Source organism: Branchiostoma lanceolatum, chromosome 4, assembly GCF_035083965.1.
Source record: "Branchiostoma lanceolatum isolate klBraLanc5 chromosome 4, klBraLanc5.hap2, whole genome shotgun sequence".
Lineage (NCBI taxonomy): Eukaryota > Metazoa > Chordata > Leptocardii > Amphioxiformes > Branchiostomatidae > Branchiostoma > Branchiostoma lanceolatum.
Window position 1 is genome coordinate 1,229,140 of NC_089725.1, and position 23,740 is coordinate 1,252,879.

The 23,740-nt window shown below is 41.5% G+C and overlaps 3 protein-coding genes across 7 annotated transcripts in view; 1 reads left to right on the top strand and 2 right to left on the bottom strand.

Moving 5' to 3' along the window:
• The window catches only part of LOC136432196 (uncharacterized), a 22,404-nt gene extending 20,227 nt beyond the window's left edge, over positions 1-2,177 (top strand). For all 4 annotated transcript variants that reach the window (XM_066423239.1, XM_066423238.1, XM_066423241.1 and 1 more), the window contains one exon: positions 140-2,177. In XM_066423239.1, the coding sequence (XP_066279336.1) occupies positions 140-359 (220 nt within the window). In that variant the 3' untranslated portion in view covers positions 360-2,177. The remainder of the gene's footprint in view (positions 1-139) is intronic.
• On the bottom strand, positions 1,557-20,163 carry LOC136432193 (kinetochore-associated protein 1-like). Of its 2 annotated transcripts, none has more exons than XM_066423236.1 (26): positions 20,037-20,163; positions 19,533-19,661; positions 18,423-18,539; positions 17,379-17,488; positions 16,947-17,157; positions 15,914-16,018; positions 15,335-15,445; positions 14,613-14,703; positions 14,029-14,087; positions 13,537-13,771; positions 13,172-13,245; positions 12,590-12,797; positions 11,152-11,279; positions 10,539-10,606; positions 10,023-10,092; positions 8,958-9,070; positions 8,197-8,332; positions 7,479-7,574; positions 6,587-6,643; positions 6,355-6,409; positions 6,029-6,080; positions 5,254-5,383; positions 4,254-4,343; positions 3,459-3,604; positions 2,655-2,751; positions 1,557-2,141 (listed from the first exon to the last, which is right to left on the bottom strand). In XM_066423236.1, the coding sequence occupies exons 1-26, from the start codon at positions 20,115-20,117 to the stop codon at positions 2,070-2,072; spliced, it is 2,841 nt and encodes a 946-aa protein (XP_066279333.1). In that variant the 5' UTR covers positions 20,118-20,163; the 3' UTR covers positions 1,557-2,069. The 2 variants fall into 2 exon arrangements, with proteins under 2 accessions (XP_066279333.1, XP_066279332.1); XM_066423235.1 differs by having other exon boundaries at positions 8,958-9,073.
• Positions 20,164-20,248: 85 nt separating this feature from the next.
• Positions 20,249-23,740, bottom strand: part of LOC136432192 (kinetochore-associated protein 1-like) — a 46,776-nt gene continuing 43,284 nt past the window's right edge. Inside the window, exons 38-41 of the mRNA XM_066423234.1 lie at positions 23,298-23,395; positions 22,169-22,325; positions 21,691-21,762; positions 20,249-21,207 (exon numbers count right to left, since the gene is read on the bottom strand). Coding sequence (XP_066279331.1) covers positions 20,969-21,207; positions 21,691-21,762; positions 22,169-22,325; positions 23,298-23,395 — 566 coding nt within the window. The 3' untranslated portion in view covers positions 20,249-20,968. The remainder of the gene's footprint in view (positions 21,208-21,690; positions 21,763-22,168; positions 22,326-23,297; positions 23,396-23,740) is intronic.

Here is a 23,740-nt window from a genome sequence, read left to right on the forward strand (position 1 = left end):
ATTCAGTCGATTTTGCATTCACAAAAATGTGGTCTTTCAGAAAATAACACCTGTTTCTGGGATTGAGTACCCCTTTAATCAGCCATCCACTTGTATGTCACAATACAATTCTAACCTGATTGAATCAACGCATCCACAGAAAACATCATCATGATGATAGATCAGCCGCCAACGCAAGCGTGGATCACCGCGCTCGGTCTGGCACCTGGGGACCAGATTCCAGAAGCAGGAGTTCCAGTCGCAGGCACCAGGAGGAGCCGCTGCACAGGTCCGACAAGTCCTCCACTTCCAGCGGCAGCGGACACTCCATCATGAAAGAGTATGACATGAACAGTAGTAAAGCCTGCAGCATTATGTAAAGACGGTATAGTTCGGGAGCAGTCTGACCAGTTTTTAGGCCACGCCCATCTTTGGCGCCGAACATGTCCCAACCATCTCCTAACCAGTAAATGACTGAGTCCCGAATGTTTTCTAACCTACTCCCAACCTCTAATCGAATCTCTCCTGACTAATTCCCGACCGTTTGCTAACACTCTCACGAACTGAAATGGACATATTCAGCGACTTTCAAAAGAGGGGTCATTTTCATTTTTAGTAAAAATAACCCATCATTCTATGTTGTTAACGTCACCAAGAAATCGGATCACGGTTAGCTTAAATTCGGCTATGTGTAACCAGGGCTTCAGACTTAAGTCTCTAAGAGAAAACCAGTGAACCACAAGTAGCCTGTGTTACACAATCTCTCGCTGTCAGGGCTGATCAGACCTCCATGTCATGACTAGTGGAAGGGCTGCTAGAAGCTTGGTTTAATCAGGCTATATTTAATACCAAGCAGCAGCATCATGTATGTTTTGTTTGTATTGCATACCTGGTAAACTGCATCATGTCGTAACACACCAGGTTTGTACTGGAGTAAAAGCTGGATATCCGAACAGATTTATTTGATCCACTCACACCGAGAAGGGCCCCTACCCTTACTAAGTGTGGTGGGTTCTTAAATGTGCTTGAGGTGTGGCTCTCCTCAAACATGGGAGATTTATCGTCCTATCTGAGGGACATCCTTAGCCGAAACTAGGTACTCATCATTAACGCTCGAGACGAATGAGGAAATTGGTGTGAAGTGCCTTTCCCAAGGGAACAACATCGGGACCTGTCAGGGAGTTGAACACCATTATGAACCCTATTACCAAGCAGCAGCATGTATTAAAAGGGAACCTGGAAGCACCATTGCCTAGTGTCATGCCCAAGTACAGAGACTATGATGGGCTCTGATGTGTAATAGATGTGTTAGCTATAGATTCCCTGAGGGAAAGCTTGTTCACTGCATTACGAATTCTTTGTCTCTTGTACATACATTGTCTTATAATTATATAGTATAATGATAAAGTCAAATCCTTTACCTGCTATAAAATACGTGCAGGGGCATGCAAATGTAGTAAACATCTTTTACAATTAAAGAACTGTAAATAAAGCACTGTAGCTACACTAGGTATCTAACTGTGCGAGGATAAGCATTGGTGAAATGTAACTCTGTATTGCCAATAACAAGACAGCCCTTTTGATGCCTAACAAAAAAGAAAAGTTTAATGACGTACGTACATACGAATATACAAATATTGATTGAAATGCAGTCTAGTATCATAACACTGAGCAGAAAGCTCTGTCCAAAGGAAAGTAAACCCAAAGAGTGCAATATCTTCTGTAAGGCCTGACATTAAACTGACATTAATGTAATACTGTAGCTAAAATGTTTTTAATAAGTACATATTAATAAGTAATGGTAGTAATATGACAATATTGTTTGTAATGATAAGTTAGAGACAATTTTCTGATTTTGGTACTGAAGGAGTACCGTATATATGCTCATCATATCCACTATCACATAGCTGTAGTTCTACTTTATATAATAAATGCACTTTTATATGTACATTTGTATATTCTTATGCACTTATACTGAAATATATATTCTATGAAAACTTTCATAATCTCTTCCATCAATTTCTGGTCTGACAAATCTGGGTACATATAGGATGAAGGTTAGTGTAGCTTCACATGTCTACGTCCATGGGCTAATTCTCTCCGTTTTCTTCAAAACTGAGCATCTCATCACATGATGACAGACCTTGGGACTTCAGGAAAGCCTGGAAATAAAATGTTTCAACGATTATTACATTGTATGACACACTGCGAGTCTGAAAATAGTTTTATCAGTTAGGTAAATCCATTTAACATATGACAGTTTTCTTGGGTACGCAACCTCCTTTTTTCTTCTCTACAGACATTTTGACAACATATCTGCTGTCTTCACTAATGTAAAGTAAACTTGTCCTATCAGAGTAAACCTATCCTATTGTGACATACACATCCCCGAAAGGATGCTTTCTTCAACGAGACTACTCTCCCCCCCCCTTGCCTCTTTTTTGATGAAACGGCAAGGATGCAGTCCGAAAAGGGACAGTCTATACCCCCAAGTCGACTTTGAACTGATAGGACAATTTTATTGGGTGGAGCCCCGACCAAGATGTCCTGACCCAGGATTGAACCAGGGTCTCCGAGTTACCAACTAATTTGAATTAGCAGCTTAACTATGAGGCTGCTACCATGCAGTTGAGCTGAAGGAGCATCCCTCTTGTTGTGTTTTTACCTACATGTACCTGTAGCTGTTGTAGTCCTGTCTGGGGTTTGGCAGTGATGGAACCGTCTCCATGGACCTGGTGGTACTGTTGTGCCAGCTGGATAGCTTCTGTCAGTCTGTGAAAAGTACAAAATTTGAATGTGGAATCGACTTTTGAGTAGAGGTGTGACTCCAGGCATAAAGGTTTCAAAACCAAATCTTCATGGAAAAAAACTACTCCGCTGTTTTTCACTTTTGTGCACAACAAATTTGTGCCGTGCACCTAATTTTAGACTGTGTACACAAGACATGGGCTATTCTTGACATTTAAGCGTCAGAAAAAATAAGTTTTGCTGTAGAATTTCGGTTTAGTGCAATATTTCAAGCCCTGGCTACTGTAATTGCCTTTAAAGTTTAAGTTCAGATGGATTTAATCTAAGTGCAGTAGAGATGAAGTGTTCGCAGTTAGTTCGTGGTTGAATCAAGGGGGTAAACGGGCAGAAGGCAGAACAAGCATTTTCGTGGTGGTCTTAAGTTTGTAGTGAAAAGGTTATTGCAAAAACTGAAAAATATTTTAAAAACCACCTTGAAAATTTTAACGGTTACAGTACTGAGTATTGTACAAGCAGAAATGTTCACGGTGGTTTTATGTTCGCTGTTTTCGCGACGACCGTTTCACCGCAAACTTAAAACCACCGCAAACATTTTTGTCCAATACAGTAGCAGTATGTGACTATAGCGCTGCTGCAAACTTAAACCACTGCAGACACTCCATTTTCACAAAATAAAAACCATGCAAACTTAACTGCACTTACAGTATTATCAACAGAATTTGAATGATCACCTGTCATTGTCCAGTAGCCACTGTGCCAGAGATGAGGTCCTGTCTTGACGCACCAGGTAGGCTTGTAGAGAGCTGAAGTGTGGTGTACCCAGCACAACGTCGTACTGATGGGTGATGTCCAAGTACTGGTGCACCTCTCCAACAATCTGCAGTTAACACACATGTTCATTCTTGGTTGAGGACATTTACCCTAGATCATGTTAAAGAATTCACAACAACCCCATACCACACAATCCCTGTTTTTGGCAATTAGAAACTGCTGCTGCTAGTGTATGACAGCACCACTCAATACCTAGGACTGTGCACCTTAAGTACCTCCGACTTACTGTTGGCTGACAAAAACGGCCTGATAATTTCTTCAGTTACAAACACTGAGCTTTCACCAGTTTGATGCTTGAAATGAGTTGGGCTGGCTAAAAGGGATCTTCTTATCGCTTTAAACATGCAAATGTCTTCATGAAACTGTTTTAATTTTTGGGTAGGTACTCTACATCTTTTAGGTTACCCATTTGAAGTAATACCTGAATGAGAATTTAATTGAAATGTCTGACTGTTTCAAAATTGAAATGAGACCTTAAATGAAACGTCTGACTGTTTCAAAACTTTGTCAAGTTGCTTGAGTAACTATTTTTGATGTATCTTATTACCTGGATGTCTAACCTTCATCAATGAGACCTTAAATGCATACATCATACAGTACCCATGCACTAAGCTTACAGATGAGGTCATAGCACATTTTTCCATGTTTCAAGAAGTCCACAGAAATGTCTTATTGATATAACCAAGCTTGCAGACCTGTGCTCCTTGGGACAGCGGGGTTCTGGCAAGGTCCAGCTCCCTCATCTGGTCCAAGATACCAACACTGCAGCCGCTGGCAAGGAGGGTCTGTAAAATAGAAAATCAAAAGCTATCTGCTACATGTGCCAATCAATCAAAACCATAGCATGTCTAGGACAAAAGATACAAAAACCTAAATGTTCTGCTGCAGTACCAAGGTCACACACCAGGGGGGGACAGGAAAATTGACTTTGACCTTTGCCCAACACCTACCCACATACAAAATATCACTGCAATTTACCCAAAGGTCCTTAAGCTATACCACAAATATCCTGGTACACACAGAGACAGACACAGCCCAAAGCAACTACCGGTAATGAGGTAATAACTGAGGTGGTATGCTACCAGGTCTTCAACTGTGTTACCCCCCAAAATACCCCAATCTAAATTTCATGCTTGTCAGAGAATCTGCGCCGCTGGGTAAAGGGGCGTGTGGAAAGAGCACGAAGGTGCAGCGCCCCTGTTCCCCTCTTTAGAAAAATCCCTGCTGAGTAGAATATTACACACAGTGGCGACGCGGTGGCGCAGTGGTAGGATGTTTGGCCCCAGAACCCAGAGATACTGAGTCCCTGATTTGTCTTGTTGACGTTGTGCCCATAGGAAAGGCACTTAACACGACTTTCCTCACTTCACTCAGGTGTAAATGAGTACCTAGCTTCGGTTAGGGTCGTCCCTCAGATAGGACGTTAAATGGAGGTCCCGTGTTTAAGGAGAGCCACACCTTGAGCATGTTAAAAAACCCACCACACTTATCGAAAAGAGTAGGGGTCCTTACCGGTGTGAGTGGCTCAAAACCAACAGTCCTATGGGGCAATTGTCGTATTGAGGTCACCTGCACGCCGAATGGCAGTCACTACAGACCCTTGCGATCTAGCCCCGCCAAATGTGCGCTCCTCGCAATTCAGCCCCTGGCTGCAAAGAGAGTATTTGTCCTACCCAATAACAATAACACACAAACCTGGATGTGTTTGTTCCTCTTCTGATCATCAGGCAGGAAGAGGAGACAGCCGAGGGCACAGGCAGGCAGCCCGGCCTGCAGGAACTGTCTGGAGAAGCCAACCACATCCAGCTCCAACAGTAAGGGGCATCTGGAGCAGATGATTAAACACAACATCAACACTATACTAATCTTTGTTCACATTGGGCAGCAAGTTTCCTTGCTGTGTTTGTAGCAAGTAATCTCGAACCAGTTTAGCTCAAATGAACTCAATGAATAGATGAGCTAATCTTCCACTGGTTGTGACAGAGAAGACAGATGCTATGTACATTGTACAGTATCTTACAGGTTCATTGTACCAGGGAATTTCCTCTAGCTCTTTTCGACAAGCACAATGAACAGTCGACTATGGCTTAATGTCCCGTCCTAAGGACTGCAACCCTTTCCGGTAGCGTGCATGACGGGTGAGCGACACAGCCGGGATCAAACCCGGGGCTTCTAGTTCCAGAGGCAAGATCGCTAAACACTGGACTACTCACGCTACTTACCAATACTGGCAATAGCCTACATTTGTATATGCAGCTCTATGTATCTGAGGAACATTGCATTGATATCTAGCAGCTATTAGACCACTAAGAGGTTAAATTTTCCCTCCAGGAAGCTAGAATCTGTCAGTACAATGCTTAGGTTGAAAAAGCTGATAAATACGTAAAATAAACTATCAAATGATGTTAACACACGCAAACACTACACGAGTGATAAGCATATCTAAAAAAAGGCGTAAAGAAAGTCCAACCTCTGTATGAGGGTGTACACCTTCAGACAGGCCGCTTTCTGGTCTTCACATGCTGGATACAATATTACAACAGAACAGAACAAAATTAGTACAGACAAGTGCTTTTGAAAAAGCTGTCGTTTGCGCTGTATAGTGTTTTTGAAATGAAATTTAAAAAAAGACTGTAATTAGAGCAGACTGGAATTGACACTTTTCTCATAGATTGTACCAAATACAAAATACATCATGCAAGTATAACAAATGCATTAATGGACACCTCTCAACTACCAAGGTCCAAAAAAGTATGAATAGTAGTTAAATTCCTAAGCACTTTTGGACATGCTCACCTGTGGTGAAAGGGGATAGTAAGACTGTCTTCCACGCCCTCATAAGACAGCTCACCTGAAAAACATGTTGTATGTGCATTCCATTACCCGGTACAGCAGATTGAAATATGTAACATGTACGGATATAGTCTTAGAGGATTCATCAGCGAAATAGTAACTTCAATATTGGCAACTACAAGCATTTTATAAAAGTTTAAGTAAGATTTGCTTTCAAGATGTAAGATTTCTTTACCTGCCACAGGTCAGAGATTGCAGACAGTCTGACAAGCACATGTTCCAGGTACTTAAGCTGGGAACAAATAAGAGTTAAGTGTTAAGATGTAGTACTGAGTGGTTGGTACAATTCTTGGTCATTCTTTAAATAAATGTTAGAGTTTAAAAGAAAACACCAAACACAAGCCTGGGACACATCCAATGATACCTTTTATGTCCTGAAAAATAGTAAATGCCATATACTTCTCTGGACGCGTTGTATAGTATAAAAACATTCAAAATCAATGTTCCTTGACCAAATATAATTACATTCGGGAAGGAGGTTCATCTCTGACGGGGGTATATATTGTTTCTGTCTGTGCGTTCACACCAGTCCTATAACTCAAGATCCTTTTGATGGATTTGTTAGAAATTTGGCACATCAATTTGGTAGTTATTGAGTACACGATAATGCATGGCGTTTTTGGTCACCATAGCAGAATTTTTCATGTACATGTATATTGTTGAAGAGATTCATCAGTCGCGTGTGATACAAGTTACGAGAATATTCATCCATCAGTAACTTGAAAAGGTAACGAGAAGATCAAAGAGGCAGTCCACATCCAATTGGAACGTGCAGGGATGAACCGTACTGAAGGTTGGGAGCTGCCCAAGTCCTACTTACCCCTGCTCCGCAAGGAGGCGGGGAGGCCAGAAGATCAACACAAGTCTCGGCCTAGTCTCGCGTTCTCACGAGACTAGTACACTCCGTGATCAAGATGTACAGTACACATCGAAAATTTGGAGGTGCGTATCTCGTTACCTTTTCAAGTCACTGATTGATGAATATTCTCGTAACTTCATGTATATTGAATTTCATCAATGGCATAAGAGAGATTCTGATCTAGATTTCTTGGTGTTTGCACTCCTACCATCCTGAAGGCCAGCAGCTGCTGCAGGATGCTGTTCCACATGTGGGGATCCCAGATCTCATAGTCCAGACACAGGTCAGACACCAGCCGCACAGCCTAGGGGAGAAACTTTTACTGGTCACTGACACAACCAGGGTTCGACATACAATTAAGCACCTTGCAATTTGCAAGCAATTGTCAAGATTTGCAAGTAAAGAAAATATGAACTTGCAATTTTGCAAGTTGAAATTACTGTTGGATCCTAGTATATTTTCATAGTTCTTAGATATTATCATGTTAATGAATGAACATGATCAAGTTGAAAAGACAAAAATGCACGGTGCTGCAGCCCAACGCGCGTCCCTTTGGGTGAAAGTTCACTGCACCACTAAACTCTAAATAGACATTCAAAATCGTAAGTGCTAACTACTAATAAAACAATAAAGGCTGATAAAGTAAATCTGTATTTAGATGTTTAGTCTTCTAATAATACTGTGAAAGTTGCATTCACTGTAGGGTGACAGGAAGTGATCAATGGACACATGTAGTGTCAATAAAACATCATTTGCATAATCAATGAAATACAATTAAACAACTTGAAGACATATGAGAAACTGAAGGTATGAGATCTTCAAACTGTTGTTCGCTCTGTCCAATTGTTTAAATGTGACCCCAAAGAAATGCTGGCTTTTAGTGATTAAGAATTGCAAAATAGAAAAGGAAACTACTGTAGACCCACCCTCCACTCATGGTTGTGGTTGCGCCACAGTCCCCTGGCCAGGGCTGCCTTGTTGCTCTTGTTAAAAGACTCCAGAGTCTGTGGAACATGGAGAGCCTCCAACTCGGCCAGGTACAGCAGGCACTTCATGTACTCCCTGTGGGAAGGATGGAGGGGTTATACAGGTATGGATGGCACATAAAACGGGGTCCATGTATTTATCGAAATACACGAAATGCACAAAATACATCACCGAAATACACTTGACTATGGGAGAAATCTACAGACATACATGATGATTTGATGAGTAAACATCACAGGTTACTATATTCCGGCATAAAATAATGTATTTATGACCATGGCGACAAGAAAAGACAGAAAATATTGGCGATCCCCGCCGCCATCTTTGTTATCATATGGAATTAGGGAGGTCTTTGCTGTGTTTTGAATTTGCAGTTCAAACAGTTCTGTTACTAAAGTACGGTTGTAGTCATACATGGGGACATACATTTTGTATCTGCGGTGTCATGAAATTGCGATGGAGGGGTCACATCGAAAATAAAACAACTGTGGAAGTTACGATGTAATGATCATATGTTGATAGAGTTATTAGGTCTTGATTGACTGTGTATCTGTTATATTTTATCTGACCCTTACCTCTTCCCTCATGACCTCAATGAAAAGCGGCCTGCCTGCCGATTTGAGCTTCTCCTGAATAAACAAAGGTTAAAACAAACAAACAAATAAATAAACAAACAAACAAACAAGATTTACAGACTTACCTGACTTCCTCCACGGGTTTCTTGGCGACGGCCTCGACGACCTGGTTGTCCACCAGACTGAGCAGGCAGCGGAGAGCCCGAACCCTGCTGACATACGTCACCTTCGAACCAGACTGCTGGAAAAAAGAAGTGAAAGTGATCTCTCAAACCATCCGTGAAGTACTAAAACAAAAGTTACGGTAGCTATAATGAAAGCTCATCTGTGTTGGTAGTACATGCTATCATAATACAATGCTAAACTTTCTTCCAATAAGGTATTCACGGATCAAATTTTCGATGACCCCACTGTCGCCTTTTTCAGGATCAATCAGGATCTGCTTTTGCAATGACACGTGTCAATAAGGTCACGTGTCTGTAACTCTCGCGAGTTTGCGTTCAGCAGTGATTGGTCATTATTGATCCTGAAAAGGCGACAGTGGTCATCGAAAATATGATCTGTGAATACCTTAGTGTTGGAAGAAAGTTTAGCATTGTATTACAACAGCTAGCTAATTGATCTGTTAGCACACAACATTGTCTTGACTGCTATTGAAAAGTATGTCAAGACATCCAAAATTGTCTTAACCTCAGTAACATATCTATTCAGAGTTTTGGTATAAAACCTGGTTTCCCAGTCCTTTCCTTAGTCACTGACGAAAGACAGCTGTCTGAAACGTCTGACTTTCAAAATTTTATCCAGTTGCTCGAGAAACTATTTTTGGCGCATCTGTGAATAGTTTCATTAGGTTGGTAAGTCACTGAATAAAAAGACTCTGTTCGCAACCAAGTGTTTTATTCCACTGACGTTTCCACGGGGCAATTCTTACTGGTTCACAGCCTTCCACTGGTCGTGACAGAGAAGACAGATGCTATGTACAGCATTTCACCCATTTGACAGGGGAACTTCCCCTAGCTCTTTTTGACAAGTACAATGCACACTGGACCACGGCTTTAGCGTCTTGATGTAAGGAATACAACCCTTTCAAGTACTTTCAATCTTATTTCGTTTAAATCAACATGGCAGAAATACATGAAGTAGCATGCACTTTGGACATGACTCAACAGTAAGGAAAAGACCAGACTTACAGTGTAAGCGATGTTCAGTAGGAAGGTGGCACTCTTCTCCATTGCCTGGAACTGCATCAAGTACACCATTCTACATGGGACAAACAAATGTTCAATTTTGTGAAAGTTAAAAAATAAATCACAATTGGCAAAACGGTGCAAATAGGCACAAAATGGCATTCTTTCATCACTGCCAATCTCTATTTGATGACATTTTAATAACTGTACATTGGTTTTTAATTCAGTGGTAACACTGCAATTTCCAATATCAAAACTGTGAATGTGACATTCCAAGTGCAGCCATTTTGTTTGGCTCATCTGGATTTAATACCGAAATGCAAAGAAAAAATGTGCACAAATTCACAAAGTTGGACAATTTTCTAGCACAATTTGGTGCAGTCCAAAGAGATATATCTGCTTAAATGCAAGAAATTTTAAACATCAACAACAATCTCTCTAACTCTAAGGTTTCGACAAGTCTATAACAATTCTGTTGGGAATTGAATAAAGGCAGATGGGAACTTTAAGGTTTCTTACCTGTGAAGGGACCTTTCTTCTTCTTTTGCCTCCTGGTTTTCGGGTTCTTGAAAGTTCAGAGTTTCTGTCTGCAATTGGTAAAGTAGAAAATGGCAAATGTAGTGACAGCAACCATTGCTGGCTTAGAAAAAACTAAGACTCTTATCCTCATCACCTTGTTATAGGTAACATGACTTTTGTCTGATCAAAATAGATATTGGTCATTGGTGATTAGACATGGGTTGCTACAACACCTATAATGGCGTGGTCACATTCATTGTACAATTTTAATGCTGGAGAGTTTTCAAAGCAGGCTGTGACAGAACCAATCGCCAACAAGGATCTACTGTAAGACAGCCTTTTATTTAACAAGACAGCAGAATTTTGCGAGACACATGTTTGACTATTCCAAGAATGCATTGAGTTAGTGATTGTTCGATGAACATTCAAAGAACTTGTATGTGACCGCGCCCTATAACATCAACTCTCTAAACACAGTAATTCATTACGGCACTACACAGAATAGAGTGATAGTAAGAAAGAAAAGGTAGCCTTTGGAGCATCACATTTCCTCATACAATGGAAGAGGCTGTCACTCATTTCTTCTAGACAGATGTAACATCTTAAACAGTACCGAGTCTTGCTCCTCTCCTTGCTTGCTGCCCCCACTGGCATATAACCACTGTTCAAACAGAGTGACTCGGATCTTGCCCAGGTCCTTAGATCCGATCTGTGATATCTCCTCGGCTGCAGCGTGAATGTCTGCAAAGCAATGTCAGTCAAAATCAATGCACAAATCATGTCTTTAAACCCGTCACAAATTCAGCTCAACCGACGTGTTGGCGAGCTTCAAATTTGCATTTTCGGCCGAAGTACGGCCGATGTCTTGTCAATTACGCGGGCTTCAGGTGATTTGTAGAAATCAAAGTTGATCCAAATATTGGTCTTTTAGTTTAACCAGGTTAGTCGATTCTGACTTCGTCGATGTCCAAGAGATGGTACCATCTCATGGGGGATTTTTAGTTCTACTAATTGTAGTGTTCGACGGACGTCGCCCGAGATTTTCATTGGAAAAAACGATTGACGCTCGGGCGATTTTGAAATTCAGTGAGCTTTGGGCGATATACAAATTCGGCCGACGCTCGCATATGCGCATTAATTGTGAAGCCGGCTTTAGAGTAGAGGAGGTAAAGTGCTATGTACTAATCTTCTTCTTCTATTCTAAAAAAACTTGATTGTCTAAATATTTATAATTATATGCTGACTTTAAGTATTTCTATTCTAAAAATCCGCTTGTCTGAAGATTGAATACCAAATAACACTATGATTCTTTATTTTTGTTCTTTCACATTTTCTTGACAGACTTTGGAAAACTTTGCTCAGGGCTCAAACTCTATCTTGTGCAATGAGTTACATGTAGTTTACAACAAAACCAGTACCATAGGAAAAGTATGTACGATAGGCATTGCATGACATGAGTTGTTGTTGAATGCTATGCTGCCCCAATGACTGACAACAAGCTAACGGACTGATAATGGTACCATAAGTATCTGTTTTCTGGTATTTTTTTTTCAACTCACGGTATATATTTGCTCGTTTTGCAGCTTCTTTACAGTATGGTCACAAACAGTTTAATAGCAATGGTTTATTGGTCAGAAATTACCTGTGCAATGGCAGCCAGTGCTGAATTGCTGCAGTGTTTACAGTCACATAATACACAACAGATACATATTTTGCTCCACACTTAAACTTTGTGGAACTGTCGCAAGAGTCTGGGCGGCTGCCATTCGGCGCCAGCAGGTGACCTCAATACGACCTTCCTTAACCGAAGTCATGAGGCACCCATTCACACCTGGGCTGAGTGAGGAAATTCGTGGTAAGTGCCTTTCACAAGGGCACAACATCGGAGCATAGCAGTGGTTTCCAACCCGGGACCTCACTGTTCTGGGCGAATCACCTTACTGATTGCGCCACACGATGCCACAATTTTTTGCGCCACACGATGCCACAATTTTTTTGGACAGACGAAAATTGCTGTCATCCTAATATAATCAGAGTCAGTATGGCCTTACCGGGAAAAACTCCTGCCTTCTCCACCAGTCTTTTCTCGATGCTCTCATCCTCGTATAGCATGAAGATGAGTTTGGCAGGCGAGCTGGCCAGACTGAGGTGCGGTGGCTTGGCCAGGCGGTACTTGAAGAGGACGTGCTGGGTGGACACCTGCTGGGTGGCCGCTGTCACGCGATTCAGCATGATACTGGCCTTCTCACGGTCAGGGGACTATGGAAAATAAAAGAAACTTCATTACACATCATGCAAACCATTTCTTTTGTACCAATATCTACACAAGATGATGTGTGCGGATGTCCCTATATAGCTCAAGTGGTTCCAATCAGTTGCTACTGGGAGACCCCGGTTCAATCGTGGGCAGGACATCTCAGTTGGGGCTGTACCAGTCTTTCGGAGGGGACGTAAAATGGGGGACCTGTGTTCGAGGAGGTGCCTCAAGCACGTTAAAGGGGAAGGGCTACCAACCCCTCCCTGTAAAAGAATATAGCTTTCTATACTCTGAAAAATGATGGAAACTTGCTGCCCTATGTGCCAGTAGGCACTACATAATATAAGGGTCTGAACGAATGAAAGCATGAACTTACATTCTCTGGCAGAGACTCTTGCCACTTCTTTGTGAGGAAGGCACATGCTTTCAGTGCCATCACTTGCTCAGCACCTAAAGACAAATACAAAGTGTTGTCATGATTTTGAGAAATCAAGTAAACATGGACTTGGCCTCGTACTCTAGACTGTACGTGATCTACGGCTGTGACTCTAGCTATGGTACGGAATGGTCCCACACAACGTGAGGGCTCAACATGAACCTAGCTACATCTCGACTCTATTTCTTCTCTGGGGTATACTTAACATCCGGGACCTCTTCCAGTCTCCTCCTACAGTTCTACACTAGGTCTCCTATAACAGTTCTACACAGTGCTAGTAAAACCCCTGATATTGAAGGCCTTACCCAAGGGTAACTCTTTGGCCACCCATCTGGATGTCGCCACAGCCAGCTGTATGTCCTCCACCTGCAGCAGGAGGTACCTGATGCTCTCCACCAGCTTCCTGTCCAGCCCCGGCAGCTTGCGCAGCTCCATGGAGCTGTGCTCATCAGGTGCGGGGATGACATCTCTGGGCTGGTCCTTCACACAGGAGTTCACCATGTTCTGGATGGCTGAGACGTACACCTGGTCTGTTGGCATCTGGAAGGGAAATATTAGATGTTACATAGCAAACCAATGTCTTATGACCATTATCTATTTTGATCAGAGTAAGGACGACGCTTTTTCTTTAGCTAGTAGTGCGATGCGGCTTCGCTACAGCTCGAGTTTTCAGCTAAGCACACCGGGTCACACTTACTCTTCTCGATACGTGTGTTGGGTTATTTTACCTTCACGCATGGGGTGGAAGCTACCGTAGTCTCTCAATTCTGTGATTTGTAGTTAAGGACAGTACTAACCTTCAGAAGCTTTGTAACAGGAAGGAGAGCAGATACAGTCTCTACTGACAATTCTGGACCTGGATGGGAAAGAAAGAGTACAACAGAAATCATCTGAGACAAGAATCAAAACCCTGGACAGCTCACAATTTCAAGTGACCGCCCCCCAAGAGTAGACTGTGAAATAAGACACAAATCCTAGGTTTTCTCGATAGTTTTGGCTCCAGAAAAATCTGTCTTTTCCATGCAGCGGCCTTGGAAGAATGCTAAAAAAATAGCAGTTTTCGGGTGAAAAATTGCTCAGAATGATGTTTTTTACCAATAATAATGTTTCCGCAGAAAATGTCAACTGAGCTTGTCGGGCAGTGGCAAGGCACCCCTTTCCACCGGAAACATTGAACTGCCCGGAAAGCGATGTTTTGATAAGCGCTAAGCGTCCTTCTGAGAACAGCCCTGAATCCTAAAAGAAACTCCGAACTGAGACCAGAAACCATAAAAGTAGAAAACTATTATTGTAACAGTAATACCGGTATTTAATTAGCAATTGATCGTGACTCCAATGCAAAGCAGAACTATTTGCATGACCATAATGAAATATGCGTTACGTATGATCTTCCACGAGTTCCCTAGCAGGAGAGGGTGGAATGGCAGCCTCTTCTTGGACAGTAGAGGTGCTGTGACAAACTCGGTGAAAAGCTGCAACACATCATAAATAGGGGATTCAGAGAGGCCGTAGGGGCAATAGGTTGGTATCCACTTTGTCTAAGGCACGGTTTTGGAAGGCAGAGCTCACCCCTCACCTTCCATTATCTTTTACCTCTCCAACCAAAGCCAGGTTCCCATTTTTACACCTGGGTGGAGTGAGGAAAGTCGTGTAAAGTGCCTGTCCCAAGGACACAACATCTGGGAATCAAACCTGTGACCTGTTGGTCTTGTGTCTGCTAGCCTACCCACTTGGCCACTTGACGCAACTACTGGTCGATTGCATAACTGTAAATTTAGTTGGTAACGACTAAACACAAGATAAAAATATCTAGATTCAATTACATTTTGTATTGGGATGGACTTAACTGGCAATTGTTGGAATTGAAAGAGAATCAATTTGAGCAGGAAAATGCAAGAGGACTTTGGGTATAAAGGTCCAATGTTCTCAGTCTTTTCAAAGCACTCTTAACCTTAGAGGTGTCATGAAAGAAAACTTGAACTTCTATTGTACAAACAAGATAGGAATCTTTCCAAGAATTACAACTGCAATAATGATTGAGAATAACATGGATAAAATTGATATTAAAGATACGCTCAAAATTTCCCAACATGTTCACCGTACCTTTCTCTCCTCTTCGTCCCCTGCATCTGCACATGGCTTGAAGCTGAGCTCGTACTGGTCTGGCTCCTGTGTGCGCCGGTAATGCCACAAGAACTCCAGCAGCTCCAAACCCTGGACAACAGACATCCTTTATATAAAGCTCTTAAAGGAGCATTTTATGAGGCTTGAAACTCGAATAAAAAAACGCCAATATCTAGTCATTCCTACATATAGTAAGTTTCAATAACACTGTTCCATAATATTACATATCGACATTCAAGGAGCAAAGATACGATGTCGTTGTGTTGTGAGAACTGATAGAAGATCCAAGCCCTACGAGCCTGATCCTGATGACTGTCCATCACAATTAGCGGTTCGACCAATGAGAGGGCGACTGCATGTCCGTTAAATTACATATAATTGCAACTTTTTAAGTTATCTTCTCTATTTCTCAAAAGAACTTTTTTTGCAAGTCGCAATGCCAGGGTCCAAACTGTGTGCAATAGGACTGTTGCATTGTTTTTCTACAGACACAAAATTTTCCACTTTTTGATGTCACACGACAAATAATATTAAATATTAAACACGACCTGTACTCACCTTTGCGAGGTCTATCGTCCAGACAAAAGCTATCTTCTCTCGTTCCATGTTCACCTCCATGACAGACAGGATGAACCTGATGCGCTCATAGTCGTAGAAATTGATCTGTGAACATGAATATGGAGTACAGTGAGGAACATGTCTCAAAAGGAAACATACGTCTGGATGAAAGTTATCATGGTAATGGTCACATTCCAAAACCGAGGCCCAGCCAGGATGTTTGCGGGAAAGAAAAATAAAAGTGTATAATCAAGAAATATACACAAATTATGCTTATGATCAATTCTTTTATGTTTTGTGTGTTTTGCTGTCTTTTAAAATGATTCATACTTTTCGTTCCCACAAACAGCCCGGCTGGGCCCGTTCAGATATGTATAATAGCATTAGAGGAATAGACCAATCCTGACTGTCCATTAATCAAGAAGTTCAACCAATGATGACATGGCAATTAGCAGTTCGACCAATCAAATGAGTGGCTGCATGTCTGTTAAGAATAAGAATTTTGATGTTTTTATTTTGCATTTGGAAGTGGTGAAATGTCCTTATCCGGTATTCAAACTTTTTGATAGCAGCGGGGCATGCGAAGTGTATTCAAATTATTGTATGGAAGCCTGTGTGATTCAGAGTAGAGGCCTATGTGATACTGCCCTGGGTATGACATAAATATAGAATACAACATGGGAAATTCCGCATCACTCGAGGTACCAGCCCGACCTTGGGTAGGGCTGGTACCTCGGGTATTTTATTTACGTCATACTCACCCGAGAAAACACACATTTCAATGCGGAATGCGCCAGAAGTTGAAGGAGTTTTGTGTCCTCGAACAAAAAACTGTAAGTTACAACATTGATTCCAACCTCCAAATCCGGTATTCGAATTTTCAACGGAGGCTCGAAATGCATTCTAAATATTCTATGGAAGCCCGTGTGATACAAGTAGGACCCCATGTGATACGGAAAATTATCACACGGTGCGGAACACCCGTATCAAACATTTTCGCAGCCCAGGTATGACATAAAGCAATGCATCTAACCTTGGTAACCAAGAGGTTAGCCATCCGTTTCAGCAGCATCTCTTTGACATGGATCTGTTCAATGATGGGCTGGACCTTGCTGACACACTGTGCCGCATGTTTGATGTGTTCATCCAGAGTACTGGTGCCAGCTGGGTCCAACGTTGGCTGCAGAAGTAGCAGGTACTCCAGGTACAGCAGTAAGGCATCACTCGGGTTGAGGCGAAATGTCCTGTGGATTGAATGGAATCAAAGATACATGTATAGTGGCGTCGTGTGGTGTAACGGCTAGAACATTCGGCCGTCAAACAAGGGAACCCGAGTTCGTTCCCTGCTTGCCCCCAAACATGTCTGGACATGCGCCCGGACGTTGTGTCCTTGGGAATGGCACTTTACACAAATTTCCTCACTTCACTCAGGTGTAAATGAGTAACTAGCTTCGGACAGTCTAACCTGCAGTAGTCCAGGATCAGATCCAGGTCAGTCTGCTCATTGGCTATGATGGTTGGTAACAACTTCTGTTTGGCCGCAGGCTCTTTCTGGAAGGCATCTTTGAAGGAGATCTGGTGCAGCAAATAGAAGGCAAGACGTACTATCAATAACTAGAAAGGTAACATTTGCAAACAAATACACAATGTTTACCTTCACATGGTCAAGCCTAAAAAACTACTTTTTGGTTTATTCTTACTCAACACATTAATTCACAGATATGGTGACCAGCCCTTAGAGCCCTGTCCGCCACTAATGCTACGTATGTGTACATGTAATGCAATCGAAAAACAAAGGGAGTCTGCTACATAATTGGTAACCATGGTGACAGCCTTCTGGATCCGGTCATCGACCTTATTGTTTGGAATGGAAAAGCGGTATAAGAAACATAGCAAAAACATTGTGTTTCCCCTCCGTGAAGCTTCGAAGTTAGACACAAAAAGCAAAACATATCATTGATTCATATCAAATAATGTATTGAAAGAATGAAATATACAGTCATTGATTTTTTAAAATAGTTTGTACTTTGAATTTTCATCACTGCACAGTGTTCTCGCCAGCCTGAAATTTTTACCCGTCATATCAAATTTGTTTGAGGGAAGAACACATCGAGGGGGTCCAGGGGTATGCTCCCCCAGAAAATCTTGAAATCTTGACCCTCTGAAACGCTATTTCCTGCAGTTTGAGGGGCATATTTTCCTGGTAGACTAAGCTTAGTTTAATGACATTTCTTTTGGTGAAAAATTACACAAGGGTTTAAGGCTTAATTTTTTGGGGAGGCGTGCCTTTATCGCGGTAAGATCAAATGCACACACAAGCTACACTTCTATGTTGTATACAATCGGCAAAGAAAAGAACATTTAGCACAACAAAACTTTATTACGTATTCTACGTCCTACAAAAAATATACACAGAATAAGTCAGCAAAAATAAAACATAATATTTCAACACTTGTTCCATATAGCTAGAACACTGTCACTGCACATCATAATATCATATCCCCCTGACCTTCATTTTCTGCAGCCTGTGTCCCCATCGTGCATCAGCTGCCAGACTCTCACATGCCTTCAGCACATCCCCCTGGTTAATCAGCCGGGCAAGGTCCTTCCCAACATTTGCAATGGCCTGGAGAAATCATACAAGGAACTTGTTGAACTTCCAGACGTTAAGAAAGCAACGCTTATTATATAAAATCAACATGACTGTTGTGAATATTAACTGATCTATATATGCCACTGTATACCATGTTTTGTCACGGTATGACAAAAACTCAGTTAAGGCCTACAGAAAAAAAAAATTGTTGTGTTTCTGGTTAATACGGTCTTGAAAAAAAATAGGGTCGGTAAATGATTCTTTTTCAGCTAAAGTGATACAACAAACACATCTTGGCAATGTAAAACAGATATGCATTGTACAAGCGCAACTATATCAATCCACTGAACAAAGAAGTACAAGTTCGTAAACGTGTGTAAATATTCTTACATCAACTGTTCAAAGCTCTAAACTGAGAGTGAAATACAGGACTAAGCACTGTTTTAAACTGTATCACTCAGATTGAAAATTTTATGTCTCTTGGCAGTGGTTGACCACAAGGCGAGAGTTGGCAAGTTTGTCCTAGGGTTGGTCGATTAACCGGAAACACTATATTTTTCCTAGGCCTAACTGTACTTTCCATGGAAGTAAAAATAAAAACAAGTCTAGGTTACATATAAAGACAATTCAAACTCTACAACTGGATAAAATTCGGAGATTTAATTCCGGATGTTTCGAGTGACATCCATCTCTCTTCTTCAGCGTCACTTTAGTGAACTGGAAAAACGATTACAATGCTAGCAACTCTTAACCAGGAAAACCGGTTGAACATGTCAACAACACTAACTCGTAAGAAACGTAATATGCAAATGTCATTAGAATGTAAATCATGTTGAATTGAATATTGATATTGTTTACCTGGATGTCTAACCTTCATAAACCTACCGGTAAGTCTAGCTAACATTTTGTGTATGAGTAGCATATTCAGAGGGTAAGACAACTCTGTGAATGAAGTTGTGGAGACAAACAGGTATAAAAAAAGCCTCTTAGTTTGTACATATAGTGAACAAGTACAAGTGACAGTACCAGGACTCTCCTGTAGTTCAGCCCAGCTGATGATGACTGTGACTTTAACTTCTTGAAGCCATCAGCCTTATTTAGCGCGCTGACGTATCCCAGGGCCAGGTTGTGGTCCACACGTCTGCAGCTGAACAGCTGGAAGATATTGTGAGGCATGTCCGATAATATTTGCATTTTATCTTTTTATCTAATGTATATGCATATGGGGGTAGGTAGAAATTTAAGAATTTCAAAGGAAATGCAACATTTGCAAGAAAATACATATGAATGTTCATTCTTACTTCATATATTCACTTCACACAAATCATATATGGTGACCAGTCCCTCCGGCTCTGACCTGCCACTTGCTACATAATGTAATCCAACACCACTGTCTGTTACCCCTTTTATAACTAGGTATGGTGACAGCCATCTGGCCTGAGTCATTGACCTTATTTGTTTGGAGAAGAAGAAAAAACAGAGCAAAAACAATATGTTTACCTTGATTAGAAAGCCTAGTCAAATACAAACCTTTGTCAAGAGTGCTGTGATGAACTCACTGCCCAGAACAGACCCCTGTTTCCCCATTGCCACCAGTTTCTCTCTTTTCATGGCCTTGAGTCCCTGCTGCTACATGTGTAAATGTATATGTAGATGTATATCACATTTACTAAATGGTAACTGTTTAAGTACAATATACATGTATTTGCAAGGAGAAGTGTGAAATCTCTTACCAAATGATGTGTTTAGATATACATTAGAAACATCATTGAATATTACACTGAAAGTTTAATTCCTCACCCTCTTCACCCCAAACTGCAATCCACAGCAGAAACTTTCTGTCTTCTGCCTGCCAACCCCCTTGTCTAAGTGCTACACGGATGTATGTCACAGTATACATTGTATATTATTATGATGTGTTTGGAGGTGACTATTCTGTTAGTCGGTTGCACCTGTAGTCACTAGTCGGTGGTTTTTGACCGGACATCCGTAAAGGCGCCTGTGTCTCCATTACTGTAGCACAGGCTTTTAGCTAGATATGCGTCCATGCATCAATTGGACGCATGATACTAAAATAAGAAGGAAATTGGACGCTCTCTTTTTCAGCTGGATGCAAAGAGGACCCCCTGTCTCCCTCGTAATTACAGACACATGTTACTGTGTTAGTGTCACTGATGCTTTTTTAGTCCTACCAGACACTGGGACAGCATGAAAACTGATTGACATGCAAAGCTACCATGAAATTGTTAATCCATAGAGCCCATTGGGAGACAGAGAGGGAACAAGCAGTTTTTAGTCTTTAAAATGGTCTGCTAAAAGTACGATTAGACTAGAACACACCTAACCCCCGCATCACAGCATCCCCCCATTTTTGGACCCCTTGTCTATAAATCCTAGCTAAAAGCCTGCTGTAGCAATATGTGTTTTAAATGCTATCGCAAACTGAAAACCACTGCAAACACTTAATTTTCCGTGAAATGAAGAAATCGCTGCAAACTTAAATGCTTTTCCAGTACCTCTGATGAATCTGCTTCTTTCTGCAGGGTGAGGATCTCGTCCATCAGGACATGTTGCAGGCACACTCCTAAGGCCTGGATGGAGAACTGGAAGGCTAGCTGGTACAGACTGCTCTCCTGTAGGTACTGCACAATGTTGGAAGTGCTGGCATGGATCTCATCCAGTATGTGCTCACTCCCTTCATCTGCACAACAAGAAATTGAAGAAATTTGTCTGAATTTCATGCAATATCTGTCTATGCATTCTAATACTGGTTTCAAAAGGAAACAGACATACAGTTTGTACATATACATAGCAGGCAATGGAAGACAGAAGATAAACCTTGATTGACTTTTCTCGGACCTTTGACCTATCTTCCTGTCAGTGTCCCTGATGTGCCTAGCACATAGAAATACATGTGGAAACACATACAAACAAACAGATACACAAAAACTAATACTGTATAGCTCCAGTTTCAAGGTGAAAAGAGGTATCTGTTATCTGACATATGTAATCATCATATGATTATAGTCCACTTTGTTTAACATGTCATACATGTGAAACTACAATGTCAAACTTTTGAATTGCAATTTTCTTGAAGTAATTACAAACAAACGCATTCCTTTAGATGCACACACACACAAGGTGATAAGAAATTTAGATCCTGCTAAACCTTTACAATACTCACCATCTTCAGGCGACGATCTCCCAGCAACTCTTGCGTGATTCAGTGGAACAATAGAACCTTTGACACTGCAGCCTAACAGTGAAGAAAAGGGTATTTTTAAAGTATGGCGAGTAGAAAAAAGGGAGGGAATGTACAAATTAACATCCTTATGCGTGAATTTTGTGATACTACATTTGCATAACTACAGCTCTGTGAAGGGGCCATTTATAAAACAGAAGCACATGGAACCTGATGACATTATGTGCAGTTTAGACCAGGCAAGGTAGATTTGTGGTTACGATTGTTGACTCAGAATCTAAAGGTTCTGGGTTTGAATCCCAAGCTATTTCCTCACTAGAATAAGGTGAAATTGAGTACATCTACATATAGCTTCAGTTAGGGATATCCTCTCGGATGGGATGTCATCCATAAAATCTACTTGCTGTGGCCTTAAGGTGGTTTACCGGTTATGCAAACCAAACAAACAAACAATTTCTACCTGCTTGTGGAAGGCATGCTAACGTGAACTGGTAAGTCAGTGGCATGGCTTCAGCAGTGTCCAGAACCAGTCCATCCTCCTTGAAGAAACTGTCGTAAGTCCACTCTGAATATGGATCCTTCTGAGGGCCAGCCAGGTGATCATCATCATCTGCAGGCTATACAAATGTAAACCCATCATATACATTGTATATGATGGGTTTTTAGTCAGAGAACATAAGTAGTAAGCAATACCAAACATCAGCAGCAATGTCCCTATAGCTCAACTGGTAACTGGTAGCAGCCTTATAGTTGAGCTGCTGGTTCCAATCAGTTGTTAACTGGAGACCCTGGTTCAATCCTGGGCAGGACATCTCGGTTGGGGCTGCACCTGTCTTTTGGAAGGGATGTAAAATGGGGGTCCTGTGTTCGAGAGCACGTTACAGGGGAAGAGCTAGCAACCCCTCCCTATTGAAATATAACCCAACCGAGAAGTCCTGACCCAGGATTGAACCTGAGACTCTTCCAGGTTGTCACTAATTGGAACCAAGAGCTCAACTGTGAGGCTGCTACCAGTTGAGCTATAGGGCCATCACAATAGACACAGAAGATTGCACTAATGATAATTTTTTTCTTTTATGCAGTTCAAACATTCTTGACAAAAGGAAGCAATGTGTCTATAAGTTATAACTGTATTATTCACTTCGGGGCTAGAAATTCATTTTTGAGAGTAGGTGCACTGGTGCACCCAACTTAAAAAATTAGGTGCACAGAAAGAATTTTGGGTGCACCACATAGAATAAAGTTGAATGTCAGCAAAACATAATTACAATGGAAATTTTAAGGTCACTGCCTCTCTTAAGAACTTCAATCTGTAATTCTATAGCTAACTTCAATATTTCTAAAAGTAATACATCAAATAAAGTACAGCAAAATGTTACATTGCTTTTTCTGTACTTACATTTCAAGAATATTCTCTATACTAGTGTACAGTAGAGGCTTAATCCTATAGCCTACAAAAATATCTAGGTGCACCCACAGTCGAAAATTAGGTGCACAGCTCCAATTTTGGGTGCACAAAGGTGCACATGCACCCACTATTTCGAGCCCTGCACTTAGTATGTGTAGCATGTGAGAAGACAAGTTCTGACCTGGACAGATACGTCGTAAGCAGTCTTCTCACACTTCTGGTAAACCCTCTGAGACAGGGAGCTGCACTTGCTCAGCTCCAGGCAATCACAGATCAGGTCTGGAGACAAAACACAACAAGGTGAATGCACAAGGCATGCTTTATTCAAGCAGCTCAACAATGGTGGCGACAAAACAAGTCTGAAATTCAGGCCTGTCTTCAATAGAAATGGAAGCTTAGAAAGAAAATGCATGCTCGGCATGTGTGAGTATAGACTGATCCCATGGCTGCCACCTCCATCAAAACATAGAAACGGGAAATAAACACATAAAAATGCAAATATTTGATGACAGGCAATGATTGCCTCATTGGTTGACCCACTGACTGCCATGCTATCATTGGTTGAACTGCTGACAGTACAACTAGTCATAAGTCACCTCCGTGTATGAAGGTATTGTTTTTCGG